This window comes from Thamnophis elegans, chromosome 14 (assembly GCF_009769535.1).
Source record: "Thamnophis elegans isolate rThaEle1 chromosome 14, rThaEle1.pri, whole genome shotgun sequence".
Taxonomy (NCBI): domain Eukaryota; kingdom Metazoa; phylum Chordata; class Lepidosauria; order Squamata; family Colubridae; genus Thamnophis; species Thamnophis elegans.
The window spans coordinates 6,827,778-6,843,335 of record NC_045554.1 but is presented as its reverse complement, the minus strand read 5'-3'; the positions used below and the strand labels follow the sequence as shown (position 1 = coordinate 6,843,335).

The 15,558-nt window shown below is 48.1% G+C and overlaps 1 protein-coding gene across 1 annotated transcript; it reads left to right on the top strand.

Moving 5' to 3' along the window:
* Positions 1–5,979: 5,979 nt before the first annotated feature.
* On the top strand, positions 5,980–14,127 carry ANKS4B (ankyrin repeat and sterile alpha motif domain containing 4B). Its single transcript, XM_032230272.1, has 2 exons — positions 5,980–6,250; positions 12,551–14,127. Exons 1-2 carry the CDS (start codon positions 6,087–6,089, stop codon positions 13,599–13,601), a joined length of 1,215 nt encoding a protein of 404 aa, XP_032086163.1. The 5' UTR covers positions 5,980–6,086; the 3' UTR covers positions 13,602–14,127.
* Positions 14,128–15,558: the final 1,431 nt, after the last annotated feature.

Sequence of the window (15,558 nt, the reverse complement as noted above, 5' to 3'; positions counted from 1 at the left end):
GCCAGCGAATGCTGGCTGGGGAATTCTGGGAGTTGAAGTCTGGACATCTTCAAGTTGCCAAGGTTGAGAAACACTGACCTAGAGTATCAAGAGCCATTGTTCTACTATTCTGTGGCTTTGTTGTTATTCTGTTACCAGAGCTGGAAGGGACCTCGGAGGTCTTCTAGTCCAACCCCCTGCTCAAGCAGGAAGCTCTATACCAGTGATGGTTAACCTTTTGGGTGCCAAGTGCCCAAAGCACGCGTCCCAAACTGCAAAGTGCAATGTTAGCGCCCTCCCTGCGCATGCACACCTGCCCACCCCTCACCCATTTTTAGCTTCCAGGTTGGTGCAGGATGACTTCCAGGCCCAAAATGGGGAGGGGCTCGAGCAAAGCCCCTACACCTGGTTTTAGCTTCTAGGTTGGTGCAGGCAGCTTTCCAGGCCCAAAACTGGGGGGCGCATGAACCCCCAAGATGCAATGCATGCGCGCCCCTCCACACATGCATCCCCCCACATGCGCCCCACTTCCCCGCAGAGCCCCGTAGACCAGCTGGCCAGCAGGAGGCATGCTCAAATGCAAGAGCCAAGGTGGCGCAGTGGTTAAATGCAGCACTGCAGGCTACTGCTAGATCAGCAGGTCAGCGGTTCAAATCTCACCGGCTCAGGGTTGACTCAGCCTTCCATCCTTCCGAGGTGGGTAAAATGAGGACCCAGATTGTTGGGGGCAATATGCTGACTCTCTGTAAACCGCTTAGAGAGGCCTGAAAGGCCTATGAAGCGGTATATAAGTCTACTGCTATTGCTATTGCTATGGTGGAGCTGGGCTAGGGCGAAGGACTGGCATGCATGCAGAGAGCGCTCTGCGCACCACCTCTGGCAGATGTGCCATAGGTTTGCCATCTATACTATACCAGTTTGGCCTGGTGGTTCAGGTACCAGGCTAAATAGCAGGAGTCCGTGAGTTCTAGTCTCACCTTAGGCATGAAAGCCAACTGGGTGAGTTTGGGCAAATAACCAGGAGATTGGGAGTTCTAGTCTCACGTTAGGCATGAAAGCCAACTGGGTGAGTTTGGGCCAATAACCAGGAGAGGGGGATTTCTAGTCTCACCTTAGGCATGAAAGCCAACTGGGTGAGTTTGAGCCAATAAACAGGAGAGGGGGAGTTCTAGTCTCTCCTTAGGCATGAAAGCCAACTGGGTGATCTTGGGCCAATAACCAGGAGATGGGGAGTTCTAGTTTCACCTTAGCCATGAAAGCCAATTGCCTGAGTTTGAACCAATAACCAGGAGATGGGGAGTTCTAGTCTCACCTTGGGCATGAAAGCCAACTGGGTGAGTTTGAGCCAATAACCAGGAGATGGGGAGTTCTAGTCCCACCTTAGGCATCAAAGCCAACTGGGTGACCTTGGGCCAATAACCAGGAGATGGGGAGTTCTAGTATCACCTTAAGCATGAAAGCCAACTGGGTGAGTTTGAGCCAATAACCAGGAGATGGGGAGTTCTAGTGTCACCTTATCCATGAAAGCCAACTGGGTGACTTTGGGCCAATAACCAGGAGATGGGGAGTTCTAGTCTCTCCTTGGCCATGAAAGCCAACTGGGTGACTTTGGGCCCCGCCCACCTCACAGGGTTGTTGTTGGTCATTTTAAAGGCTCAGAGCAAAACAGCAGAGAAAACATAATAGGTCTGGATTGATACCACACTAAACCACGGCTAATTGAATTACTTGATTTTAGCTTACTGCGTTAAACCACAGCTATTGCCTTTAAGTCACAGGCTAAGCACTCATCTCTGGTTTATCACCGCAGCAGCTGAGAAGCACACTCACATTACTACTAAACCAATATAGGGGAATTTAAGACAAACGTTGACAATTTAACCCTATCCCTCTTGCATCCTGGTTAGGTTGCAATAGGAGATTATCAGCAGCAGCACTCACTCTTATCCCGTCAAACCAGGTTAACATCACCAAGTCCAAGTTTTCCCCCCACATTAAGCCAAAGGAAGGAGACTAAACTGTGGCTTAGGAACCTAGCTTCCCCCCCCCCCAAGGTGCTCAGAACAATTGTAGTTTGTTCTGTTAGGGATTTAGCCATAGTTTATAAACCAGAATTGATGGTTTGGCACATTGCTTTGAATGCTTGCTTGGGGAAAAGAGTATGCTGTCGAGCCTGAATTTTAGGAGCAAGCCTAGTTTGTTCCCAACATTATTCAGAGAGAAACCAAGATACTTCCCGGAATATCCCATTGCAAACCAAGAGAAATTCCCGTTACCTGGGAAATGGAGAGCTCCGGAGGTAAAAATACTGCTTAGAAAGTAGCCAAAGAAGAGCCTAAAGCAGAAAGAAAAAGAAATTAAGCTTGGCTGCATTCATACGACCGGCTGCCCCTTCTCCCACACCTAAGGAAATTAACCAAACTTTTACCACGCATTTGAAGACGCCCAACTCATAGGCATCTGCATCCTAGCCGCCCGGCGCAAAATAGACCGTATTAACTTTAAGGCTCACAGTTTAGACGCCCGATTCGGTTTTTATAGCCTGCATGGGCTTTCAACGCGCATGCGCAACGCCGGTCCCACAACTCACTACGTTCTCACGTTCTACTCAGCTGGGCTGGGGAGGTTCTCTCGCCCGAGCGCTCGGCTGTATGCGCGCTTTCTTTCTTTCTTTCTTTCTTTCTTTCTTTCTTTCTTTCTTTCTTTCTTTCTTTCTTTCTTTCTTTCTTTCTTTCTTTCTCCTCCCTTCCCTCCCTCCCTCTCTCTCTCTTTCTTTCTTCTTTTTCTCTTTCTCTCTCTCCACCTCCCTCCCTCTCTTTCTTCCTCCCCCTCTCCCTCTTTCTCTTTCCCTCTCTCTCTTTCTCTCTTTCTTTCTCCCTCCCTCCCCTCCTCTCCCCTTCCTTTCTTCCTTCCTTCCTCTTTCTTTCTCTCTTTCCATCTCTCTCTTTCTTTCTCTCTTTCTCCCTCCTCTCTTTCTCTTTCTTTCTTTCTTCCTCCCTCCATCTCTCTTTCTCTTTCTTTCTTTCCTTCTCTTTTCCCTCCATTCCCCCTTCCTTCCTTCCTTCCTTCCTCTCTCCCCTCTCTCTTTCTCTCTGTTTCTATTTCTTTCTTTCTTTCTTCTTTCTCTCTCCCTCCCTCCCTCCTTCTCTTTCTTTCTTTCTTCCTCCCTCCATCTCTCTTTCCATCTCTCTCTTTCTCCGTACCCTCCTCTCCCCCTTCCTTCCTTCCTTCCTCTCTCCCTCTCTCTTTCTCTCTCTTTCTCTTTCCCTCTCGTTCTTTCTCCCTCTCTCCCGCCCCTCCTCTCCCCCTTCTTTCCTTCTCCCTTTTTCTTTCTTTCTCCTTCCTTCCCTCCCTCCCTCGAGGTTTGGATTATCTGCCGCTTCTTTGCAAGCACGCTACTACCGATCCTCAGCCCTGCTTGCAAACCCGTTCACATTTCAGGCGAAACCCTTCCCCGAATTGCGCGCTCAGAGTCGGGGCCGCCCGGTATCCCAAATGCGGATCTAGCCCGATCCCCCCCCCCCCCGGCTGTAGAGAAAACCCCACGGAGGTGGCCTCTTCCCTGACTCGGGCGGGTCCCAGAGAGCCGACCGACTTACTCGCGAGGAATCGTACGGCGAGCCAAGCTGTCAACGGCATCACCCATGTCAACCGAGACGGACCCACGGAGCGAGGCTTAGAGGCTTTGCAGATCGCCTGCCTTCACCTCTCGGTTTCAGTCCTAAATTTGGCCTCCTCCGGCCGGGTTTTCTCGGTGATGAAAATAAGAAGAGGAAGAGGAAGAGGAAGAGGAAGAGGAAGAGGAAGAAGAAGAAGATGAAGAAGAAGAGTTAGCAATAGCAGTTAGACTTATATAGACTTATATACCGCTTCATAGGGCTTTCAGCCCTCTCTAAGCGGTTTACAGAGTCAGCATATTGCCCCCACAGTCTGGGGAAGAAGGAGAAGGAGAAGGAGAAGAAGAAGAAAACTTTTCTCCTCCCCAATGTTTTCCAGATTTTGGCAACTTTAAGATAAGTGGACTTCAGTTCCCAGAATCCCCCATCCAGCATTCTCATATAATCCCATAGGTTTAAAAATGAATTTTCCTTTCATCACTGGCAGCTCCCTGGCTAAGTAGGATGAGAACTCACAGTCTCCTGGTCTCTAAGGTAGGCCTAGAACTCACAGTCCCTTGGTTTGTAAGGTAGAACTAGAATTTGTAGTCTCTTGGTTTTTAAGGTAGGATTAGAACTCACAGTCTCCTGGTTTCTAAGGTAGCACTAGAACTCATAGTCTGCTGGTCTCTAAGGTAGGACTAGAATTCGCAGTCTCCCGGTCTCTAAGGTAGGACTAGAACTCAGAGTCTACTGGTGTCTAAGGTAGGACTGGAACTCAGAGTCTACTGGTCTCTAAGGTAGGACTGGAATTCACAGTCTCATGGTTTCTAAGGTAGGACTAGAACTCGCAGTCTCCTGGTTTCTAAGGTAAGACTAGAATTCACAGTCTCCTGGTTTCTAAGGTAAGACTAGAATTCACAGTCTCCTGGTTTCTAAGGTAGGACTAGAATTCACAGTCTCCTGGTTTCTAAGGTAAGACTAGAATTCGCAGTCTCCTAGTTTCTAAGGTAGGACTAGAATTCGCAGTCTCCTGGTCTCTAAGGTAGGACTAGAATTCACAGTCTCCTGGTCTCTAAGGTAGGACTAGAACTCACAGTCTCCTGGTCTCTAAGGTAGGACTAGAATTATCTGTCTCCTGGTCTCTAAGGTAGGACTAGAACTCACAGTCTCCTGGTCTCTAAGGTAGGACTAGAATTCGCAGTCTCCCGGTCTCTAAGGTAGGACTAGAACTCACAGTCTCCTGGTTTCTAAGGTAGGACTAGAATTCGCAGTCTCCCGGTCTCTAAGGTAGGACTAGAACTCATAGTCTGCTGGTCTCTAAGGTAGGACTAGAATTCGCAGTCTCCCGGTCTCTAAGGTAGGACTAGAACTCAGAGTCTACTGGTGTCTAAGGTAGGACTAGAACTCAGAGTCTACTGGTCTCTAAGGTAGGACTGGAATTCACAGTCTCATGGTTTCTAAGGTAGGACTAGAACTCGCAGTCTCCTGGTTTCTAAGGTAAGACTAGAATTCACAGTCTCCTGGTTTCTAAGGTAGGACTAGAATTCACAGTCTCCTGGTTTCTAAGGTAAGACTAGAATTCGCAGTCTCCTGGTCTCTAAGGTAGGACTAGAATTCGCAGTCTCCTGGTCTCTAAGGTAGGACTAGAATTCACAGTCTCCTGGTCTCTAAGGTAGGACTAGAACTCACAGTCTCCTGGTCTCTAAGGTAGAACTAGAATTATCTGTCTCCTGGTCTCTAAGGTAGGACTAGAACTCACAGTCTCCTGGTCTCTAAGGTAGGACTAGAACTCACAGACTCCTGGTCTCTAAGGTAGGACTAGAACTCACAGTCTCCTGGTTTCTAAGGTAGGACTAGAATTCACAGTCTCCTGGTTTCTAAGGTAGGACTAGAATTCACAGTCCTGGTTTCTAAGGTAGGACTAGAATTCACAGTCTCCTGGTTGGACTAGAAGGTAGGACTAGAAGGTAGGACTAGGGTCTCCTGGTTTCTAAGGTAGGACTAGAACTCACAGTCTCCTGGTTTCTGGCTCTCACAGCTAACCTCATACACCTAGTTAAGTCACCTGTGTGCGAATTGAGCTGCCAGTGACGAAAGGAAAATACCTTTTTAAACCTATCTGGGATTATTTGAGAATGCTGGATGGGGGATTCTGGGAGCTGAAATCCACCAATCTTATCAATTTAAGAAATAAATAAAAGCCTTCCAAAGTGCGTCTTCCTTCATTATTATTATTATTATTATTATTATTTTTAAAACAACCGCCAAGGCTGTAAGATTTCTCCACCCTCCTCCTGCTCTCTGGAGTATGAAATTCTCCCATGCAAATAAGTCGCAGGGAAAATAACCTTTGCTTCCCACGTCATTTGCTGTGTCATCAAAAGTGTCCCGTCTGCTGGGATTAAGCAGCCACTGCCTTGGGCAGGGCCGTGGGAGCTGAGCAGACCTCCTCCTCCTCCTCCTCCTCGTTTCACGACCCACAAGAAACGCCAACCGGCCACAGGAACCATGTCCTCTCGCTTCCACCGAGCAGCTGCCGACAGCAACCTGCAATTACTGAAAGAAGCTACCCGCAAGGACCTCAACACCGCCGATGCGGATGGCATGACCCCCACTCTGCTGGTGGCATACCACGGCAACGTCGAAGCCCTGGAAATCGTCTGCAGGCGGGGGTGAGTGGGGCAGGCTTGGGCTTCCAGGAACCCAAATAGTCTTCGGGGAAGAAGAAGAAGGGTGTCCGAATTGAGGGAATCTTAACTTCCATTACTGGAAGTTTCCAAGAAGAAATCGGGAACTAATTGTTTAAAATGGTCTAGAGCTGGGATGGCAAACCCGGGGCACGCGTGCCCAAAGTGACACATTTCGGCTGGCAGGCGTGGCGTCTCCCGTTCCTCTTTCGGGTTTCTGGCGCACATGCGTGCACGGCGATCAATAGCAATAGCAATAGCAGTTAGACTTATATACCGCTTCATAGGGCTTTCAGCCCTCTCTAAGCGGTTTACAGAGTCAGCATATTGCCCCCACAGTCTGGGTCGTCATTTTACCCACCTCGGAAGGATGGAAGGCTGACTCAACCTTGAGTTGGTCAGGATCGAACTCCTGGCAGCGGGCAGAGTCAGCCGGCAATATTCTAATCATTGCGCCACCATTGCAAGGAAGGAAGGGAAGGGAAAGGAAAGGAAATGAGAAAGGAAGGAAGGAAAGGAGGAAAATAGCAATAGCAGTTAGACTTATATACCGCTTCATAGAGCTTTCAGCCCTCTCTAAGCGGTTTACAGAGTCAGCATATCGCCCCCAACAACAATCCGGGTCCTCATTTTACCCACCTCGGAAGGATGGAAGGCTGAGTCAACCCTGAGCCGGTGAGATTTGAACCGCCGAACTGCAGAACTGCAGTCAGCTGAAGTAGCCTGCAGTGCTGCATTTAACCACTGCGCCACCTCGGCTCCCTTTATTCCCTACCCGTTCGGACCAGTTCAGCCGAGTAGGTAGTAGCCCGGCTGCCCATGTGCCCGAACAAATTCTATTGTCAGCGGTGCCATCTTGATTTTTGGTTCTATGCACTGCGCAGAATAATCTCCATTGCAGAAATGTAGCTTCCCCCCCTCCCCTTTTCTAACATTCTCTGCATGGGCAGGCCTTTTCAGGTGTAAATACTGCCATGCCCAAGAAGCCACGCTCACAGAACTGGTAGTTTTAAAAAATTGAATTTCACCCCTGCTTGGGGGGAAGTTAAAATATATGAAGAACGGTTGCAGGAACTGGGTAGGTCTAGTTTAATGAAAAGAAGGACTAGGGGAGACATGATAGCAGTGTTTCAATATCTCATGGGTTGCCCCAAAGAAGAGGGAGTCAAGCTATTCTCCAAAGCCCCCGAGGGCAGAACAAGAAGCAATGGGTGGAAACTAATCAAGGAGAGAAGCAACTTAGAACTGTGGAAAAATTTCCTGACAGTTAGAGCAATTAATCAGTGGAACAGCTTCCCTCCAAAAGTTGTGAACGCCCCAACTCTGGAAGTCTTTAAGAAGATGCTGGATAGCCATTTGTCTGAAACGGTATAGGGTTTCCTGCCTAGGCAGGGGGTTGGACTAGAAGACCTCCAAGGTCCCTTCCAACTCTGCTATTGTATTGTATTGTATTGATTAGGGGACTGGAGGCTAAAACATATGAGGAACGGTTGCTGGAAGTGGATATATATATATATAGTTTAATGAAAAGAAGGACTAGGGGAGACATGATAGCAGTCTTCCAATATCTCAGGGGTTGCCCCAAAGAAGAAGGAGTCAAGCTACTCTCCAGAGCACCTGAAGGCAGGACAAGAAGCAATGGGTGGAAACTAATCAAGGAGAGAAGCAACTTAGAACTGAGGATAAATTTCCTGACAGTGAGAACAATGAATCAGTGGAACAGAAGTTGCCTCCAGAAGTTGTGAATCCTCCAACACTGGAAGTCTTTAAGAAGATGTTGGATAGCCATGAAACAGTATAGGGTTTCCTGCCTAGCCATGGGGTTGGACTAGAAGACCTCCAATGTCCCTTCCAACTCTGCTATTGTAAACTTGTAAAGTTATAAGCTGAGCTGTCTTGGCCAAAAACTGGAAGTTCTCCTTCGCATCCTTGAGGTTACATCTGGGCATTCTGACGTGGCTCGAAGGCTATTTGCAAGGTTGTGTGTAAGAGCCCGGCGTTAAAAAGCCTTCGAGGATTTGTGGAAGCAGCGCAGGGTTCAAAGAGGGAGGGGAGATCCTCACCAAACAGAAAGAGGAAGCGCCACCATTCCCCTCTCTCTTTTACATAGGGTGTGCTTCATTTTTTATTGCCTATTTATCACATGCAGCAGCTAATAAATGCGACCTTTAAACTTACAGTTGTTCGGCAACTGGGTTTTATAGCTAGAGTTGAAGACACACTGGCTTCAGCTCCTTCCGAGTCATTGGTTTAAAAACGGAATCTTTCTCAAAAGCGAAATAGGTTGAATTAGGGTGCAGTTCTAGAAGATAGAATAATTGAGTTGGAAGGGACCTTGGAGGTCTTCTAGTCCAACCCCCTGCTCAAGCAAGAGACTATATAATTTCAGGCAAATGGTTGTCCATTCTCTTTTTAAAAGCCTCCAGTGATGGAGTATTTATTTATTTATTTATTTATTTATTTATTTATTTATTTATTTATTTATTTATTATTATTTGTCTTGTATGCCGCCCACTCCCGGAGGACTCCGGGCGGCTCACAAAAGACAAGGGAAAGGGGGGAACGAGACAAAGACAACATATTAAAAACAAAACCAACATTCACAATTTCCGTGGAGGTAGATGCTTCTCGGCACCCCCCAGCCTGCTGGAACAGCCAGGACTTGGTGGCTTTGCGGAAGGCCGGGAGGGTAGTAAGGATCCGGATCTCAACAGGGAGCTCGTTCCAGAGGGCCGGAGCTGCAACAGAGAAGGCTCTCCCCCGGGGAGTCGCCAGCCGACATTGGCTGGCAGATGGAATCCGGAGGAGACCTAACCTGTGCGATCTAATTGGTCTGAGAGAGGTAATCGGCAGGAGGCGGTCTTTCAGGTACCGAGGTCCGATGCCATGTAGGGCTTTATAGGTAGCGACCAGCACCTTGAAGCGGATTCAGAGACTAATAGGTAGCCAGTGCAGCTCGCGGAGGATAGGTGTAACGTGGGTGTACCTATGCACCCACAATCGCTCGTGCGGCTGCATTCTGGACTAATTGGAGTCTTCGAGCACTCTTCAAGGGCAGCCCCATGTAGAGCGCATTACAATAATCCAGTCTTGAGGTCACAAGGGCGTGAGTGACTGTCTGAAGGGCCTCCCGATCCAGGTAGGGTCGCAATTGGTGCACCAGGTGGACCTGGAGTACCCAAAATTTCTGAAGGGAAGCTGTTCCATTGATTCATTGTTTTGACCTTTAGGAAATCTCTCCTTAGTTCCAGGTTGCTTCTCTCCTTGGTTAGTTTCCCTCCATTATTCCTTGTCTGGCCTTCGGGAGCTTTTGGAAAATAGCTTGACCCCCTTCCTCTCTGTGGCAGCCCCTGAGATATCAGAACGCTGCTATCCTGTCTCCCCTAGTCCTTCTTTTCATTCAACTAGACATACCCAGTTCCTGCAACCGTTCTTCATTTGTTTTAGCCTCCAGTCCCCTAATCCTCTTTGTTGCTCTTCTCTGCACTCTTTCTAGAGTCTCCACATCTTTTTTTAATTGTGGTGACCAAAACTGGAACCTGAACCTGGATTTCCTGAAGACCGAACAGCGTTATTATTCCCATATAATTTAGGACAGCAGTCCCAGAACCTTTTATACAGATACATACAATAGCAGAGTTGGAAGGGACCTTGGAGGTCTTCTAGTCCAACCCCCTGCCTAGGCAGGAAACCCTACACCACTTCAGACAGATGGCTATCCAACATCTTCTTAAAGACTTCCAGTGTTGGGGCATTCACAACTTCTGGAGGCAACTTCTGTTCCACTGATTCATTGTTCTCACTGTCAGGAAATTTGTCCTCAGTTGCTTCTCTCCTTGATTAGTTTCCACCCATTGCTTCTTGTCCTACCCTCAGGTGCTTTGGATAATAGCTTGACTCCCTCTTCTTTGTGGCAACCCCTGAGATATTGGAAGACTGCTATCATGTCTCCCTTAGTTCTTCTTTTCATTAAACTAGACATATCCAGTTCCTGCAACCGTTCTTCATATGTTTTAGCCTCCAGTCCCCTAATCCTCTTTGTTGCTCTTCTCTGCACTCTTTCTAGAGTCTCCACATCTTTTCTACATCGTGGCGACCAAAACTGAATGCAATATTCCAAGTGTGGCTTTACCAAGTAGTTTGCATTGAGTGTGTAAATCCAGATAGGTGATACCTAACCACTTCCTTAGGAGAATAAAACAGAGAAAGAGAGAAGTACGTGGCCCTGTGGGGTTTTTTTGTTTGTTTGTTGGAAGAGTGAGAGAGAAAAAAGGAGCTAATTTAAGCGATGATCAGTTCACATTTTCCCCATGGGAACTAATTATTAAGGAAATCTTGCTCTAAGCCTCTGGATTTAAATTTCAAAAGAAGAGAGCTAAACTGACTTCTGACTTTAGAAAATAAGTCTTTGGAAAGTTACACATTCTGCCCCTTTTTTCTTTCAATTCATTTTTATTTAATGTAGTTTGTCAAACAGGTACAAGATAACAGGGATAAGTATAAACATGGACACGAACGAGGGAAACAAGTACAAATACATGGGGAGAGTAGGACAGGGACGGTAGTGGCACGCTGATGCGCTTATGCATGCCCCCTTTATGGACCTCTTAGGAAATGGATGAGGTCCAGGGTAGACAGTTTGAGGTTGAGGAAGAGATGGGTTCCTACCAGTTTGCACCTATTCGGTAGAACCGGTTCGTTAAATCTACCGAACCGGTTAGAAGAGATTCCACCAGTGGACCCAGAAAGCAGGCCACACCTACAGAAGAGTTTCCAAAAATTTTTGAAACCCACCACTGGTCCTTGGATATGATTATTCTACACTATCATGCTCCTATTTATAAAACTCAGTGCCTCTGCGAAAGGTAAGGATGACTACTGCGTTTGTGGTGCAATCAGAACATTGCGTGTGTTGAAGTTGTTTTAACGCAAACCAAAGATGCCTTTTAAAAAACAAGTTTACATCATATTCTTATGCATGCCAGTGCTGTGTGTGAAGTCATTTAAGGTGGTTCTGACAAGTGTCGTCGGCATCTTCATATCCGGTCACATGGGCGGCAGCAAGCCACTCCCATCCGATCACATGGGCGGCAAGCCACTCCCATCCAGTCACATGGGTGACAAGCCACTCCCACAAAGGAGGCCACACCCACAGAGTAGGTTCGAACAATTTTTGAAACCCACCATTGGGTTGAGGGGTTTGAGGATGTAACAACGGAGTCACGGGGAGCATTCCAGGCGTTGACCGCTCTGTTGCTGAAGTCGTATTTTCCACGATCGAGTTTGGAGCAATTTACCTTGAGTTTGTGTCTATTGTTTGCCCGGGTATTATTGCGGTTGAAGCTGAAGTAGTCGTTGACAGGTAGGAGCTTGTAGCAGACAATTTTGTGTACTACACTCAGGTCAGACCGAAGGCAGTGTAGTTTCAGGTTGTCCAAGCCCAGAATTTCAACCCTGGTGGCATAAGGGAATTATGTTGTGAGCAGAGGAGTGGAGGACCCTTCTTTGCAGAGAATAAATGGGATTTGGGGACCCTCTTCTCCCTTGCACGGAAATCCCTGCACTGAAAAATGTAGCCTGTCAGGGGACACGTTCGTGTGGAATGACCTTTTGAGATGCTAATTGTTTTACTTGCAGGGGGGGGGGGAAATGGCAATTTGGAATATCCATTGTATCACATCAGCTTCTGTCCCTTCTTACAATCTTTGCAAATTGGTCTTTGTGTCTCGTGGCCTCGACTTACAACTAACTAGTTCAGTGAGCATTCAAAGTTACAGCGGCCACAAAAAAAGTGACTTATGACTGGTTTTCACTCTTGTGACCCGTGGTTAGAGCATCCCCGTGGTCATGTGATCAAAATCCAGGTGTTGGCAACTGGCATGTACTTACGACAGTGGCACTCTCCCTGGGTCACATGATCCCCATTTGTAGCCTTCCCAGCTGATTTCTGACAATGGGGGAAAGCCAGATTCCCTTAACGACCGATTCATTTAACAACTGCGGTGATTCACTTAACAACTGTGCCACGCCAGGTCATAAAAACGGGGCAAGACAATTGCCTTGTTTAGTCATGGACAGGTTGGGCAACAACTGTGGTCGTGGAGGACTAAGTACTTGTATATATGTGTTGCAGTTCAGCTCCTATAATCCCCAGCCAAGTAGCCTGGGGATTATGGGAGTGGGAGTCCCGTACATCCAGAGGATTCCTATTTGGGGGAAGAAAAAAAATGCTCTCAAGGAAAATGAGAGAGACCTGAGTCTTTTGTGTTGTTGTGTCCTTTTCAGGGGCGATCCCAACGTCTGCGACATTTGGGGAAACACACCGCTACACCATGCGGCCTCCAACGGCCACACCCCCTGCGTCTCCTTCCTGGTCAATTTCGGCGCCAATGTTTTCGCCCTCGACAACGACATGCGCTCACCCCTCGACGCGGCGGCCAGTCGGAGCCAGTATCAATGCGTCCAGATCCTTGACAAGGCAGCCACCGAGCAGAGCATCAAAAACCCCAAGCGGGTGGCCCGCCTGAAGGCCCAGGCCCAGCGCGAGGTGCAACGGCAAATCCACCTGTGTGAAAAGCGCCAGAACAAGCACCAGCTGGACATGACCAGGCAGTTCCACAAAGGATCCATCCAGCTGAGTCACGGCTCCGCCACCAGGACGAAAGTCTCTCAGTTCTTTGCCACCGGCTCGCTCAGCAACGTCCCCAAGCAGTTGAAGGACACTTTCAAGCTGAAGACCAAGAAGAAAGAGGAGAATAGCCCAGCCGGGAGCCCCGGAGCCGAGAAGGAGGGCTTCTCTGGAGAAACCACCGCGATGGATTCGTCCTCCGAGAAGGAGGTAGAAGATCTGATGTGCGGCTTTCAAAAGAAGATCAGTTTTTCTGAAGAAGACGAGGACTTGGGACAGAGGTCTATTTTCAACCGCCCAGGTCTTGGCAACCTCGTCTTTCGAAGTCAGAAGACGGAGGCCTTGCTTCCTGAGAAAGAAGGCAGGGCCTTTCAAATTCCAGAGCTCTTTCAGCTGAAGGAGACCCTTGGCGCTTCAGACCACGAAGATGACCCTGAAGCCTCCTGGATGGAAGAAGCCATTGGGTGGGATGAGGACAGAGAAGAGGCGCCTCTCCTTGAAGTGTTCCTGGTCGCTCATCACCTCCATGAATTCCTCCCCATCCTGATGAGGGAAAACATTGATTTGGAAAGCCTGATGCTTTGTTCCGACGAAGATCTGCAGAGCATCCAAATGCAGCTGGGGCCTCGCAAGAAAGTTCTCCACGCCATCAGCAAAAGGAAGTTAGCTTTCGAAAAACCAGGCTTGGTCAGGGACACCCAATTATAAACACCGAATGGTTCCTCCGGTCAATGGTTTGATATGCACTCCACAAAACAGTTCTCTCTTCTATTTTTTTTTGTGAAGGTGGAAGAGGACGAGATGGGACCAAAGATGACATCTATGCAATCCCCACAACCTTTTCAGCTTCAACATTGCCAAGTAGCCATTGATTCAGAAGATCAGGGTGAAGAAACCTCGGTAGAACAGGGGTGTCAAACTCAAGACCCAGGGGTGGGCTTCAAAGGTTTTAGCAAGGGGTTCTCCGCCTGGTTAATGGGTGGGCGTGACCATGGTGGGTGTGGCCTAGTAGGCCTCCTGTATCACGGCGGGGAGGGGAGTTTTGGGGCTCCCAAGGCTTTCCACTGAGCCTCCAGGAGGGTAGAAACGGCCTTCCCAGGCTCTGGAGGCCCTGTGGACGCTGGAAACTGGCCCGTTTCTGATCTTCCTGAACTTTCAGCCGGCCCATTTTTCACCCTCCCGGAGTCTCCGAATGTGCCCTACACTTACCTGCATCCGAAACAGGCCATGTGGGAACTCCTGGGAGGGGAGGGATAGATAGGGGGCAGGGAGTGGGATTTGGGGGTTGTCCGAACTGCACAGAATCTTAGCTAGCGGGTCTTCCCAACCCCTGCGAAACCCCATCAGCCCACTCTGCGGGCCGCGTCTGACCCACGGGGTGCTTAGATTTGGCCCACATGGCCACCCTGGAAACATCGAAGGACCAGCTTGCAGTGCTTCTGCCGGCAAAAATAGGTTCCCAATCTCCAGCCCTCCCGAGGTCCGTTTTCGCTGGCAGGTTGCAGGAGGCTGTCCCGGCCGAAAACGGAGATTGGGAGCCTGTTTTCACTGGTAGGGCATTCGGGGCCCCACAAGCACCCGTGACACTAGTGACGTCAAGCTGGCCACACACCCCTGGCCACACCCCACCCACCCCTGAGGTCAAACACAGCCGTGATTTGTCCCTCAATGAAACCGAGTTTGACACCCCTGCTGTAGAAGGAGTGGCAGAACATGGGGGCGGAGCAGTGGTGGGTTTCAAAAAATTTTCGAACCTACTCTGTGGGTGTGGCCTCCTTTGTGGGAGTGGCTTGCCAGCTATGAGACCTGCTGGGAGTGGCTTGCCGGCCATGTGTTTTCTTTCTTTCTTTCTTTTCTTTCTTTCTCTCTCTCTCTCTCTTTCCTTCCTTTTGTCTCTCTGTCCCTTTTTCCTTTTTTTCTTTCATCTCTCTCTCACTTTTTCTTTGTTCTTTTTTCTTTATTTCTTTCTTCCTTTTTTTCTCTTTCTCTCTCTGTGTGAGTCAGTCTGTCTGTCTGTCTCTCTCTCTCTCTCTCTCTGTCTGTGTGGTGGGTTTCAAAACTTTTTGGAACCTCTTCTGTAGGTGTGGCCTGCTTTCCGGGTCCACTGGTGGAACCTCTTCTAACCGGTTCGGTAGATTTGATGAACCGGTTCTACCGAACTGGTGCAAACTGGTAGGAACCCACCTCTGGGGCGGAGTTAAAAGAGGGACCAGCCTAGAACTCCTACGTAGTCACAGCCCTTGAGGGCTGTTGAGGTTTTTCTGGAACAATTAAAAATGATTGCTTGGGAAATGTTAATTTTCTGAACTGTTAATTTTATTTTTGTTACAAACTACACACAGTATAGAAAATACAATCGACGCCAGTTCTGCATCAATATTGATTGACCACCAACATTATTTCTACTTTTTTTTATTTTTTTAGGGGAAAAAAGGCAGTAGAATTTTCTTAACCACTTTGAAAACCTGTTCTAGCAAATTATTTTCTTACGATGATTGATTGTCTCTTTGTCAGTAATAATAAAAAGGAAGGCAAACGTTATCCGTTAAATGCAAAATAGTGATGTGAAAATAGTTAAGGAGAAAGCAATCCTTAAATTCTAGATCTAGAATCTTAATTCTAAAATTATTTGTTTGAGAGAGAAAATCTGAGACGAGGGTCATTG

Coding starts and splice junctions, on each gene's coding strand:
- ANKS4B (XM_032230272.1), top strand. CDS start 6,087: ATGTCCTCTCGCTTCCACCGAGCAGCTGCCGACAGCAACCTGCAATTA. Junction 6,251..12,550: donor GAAATCGTCTGCAGGCGGGG/GTGAGTGGGGCA, acceptor TGTCCTTTTCAG/GGGCGATCCCAACGTCTGCG.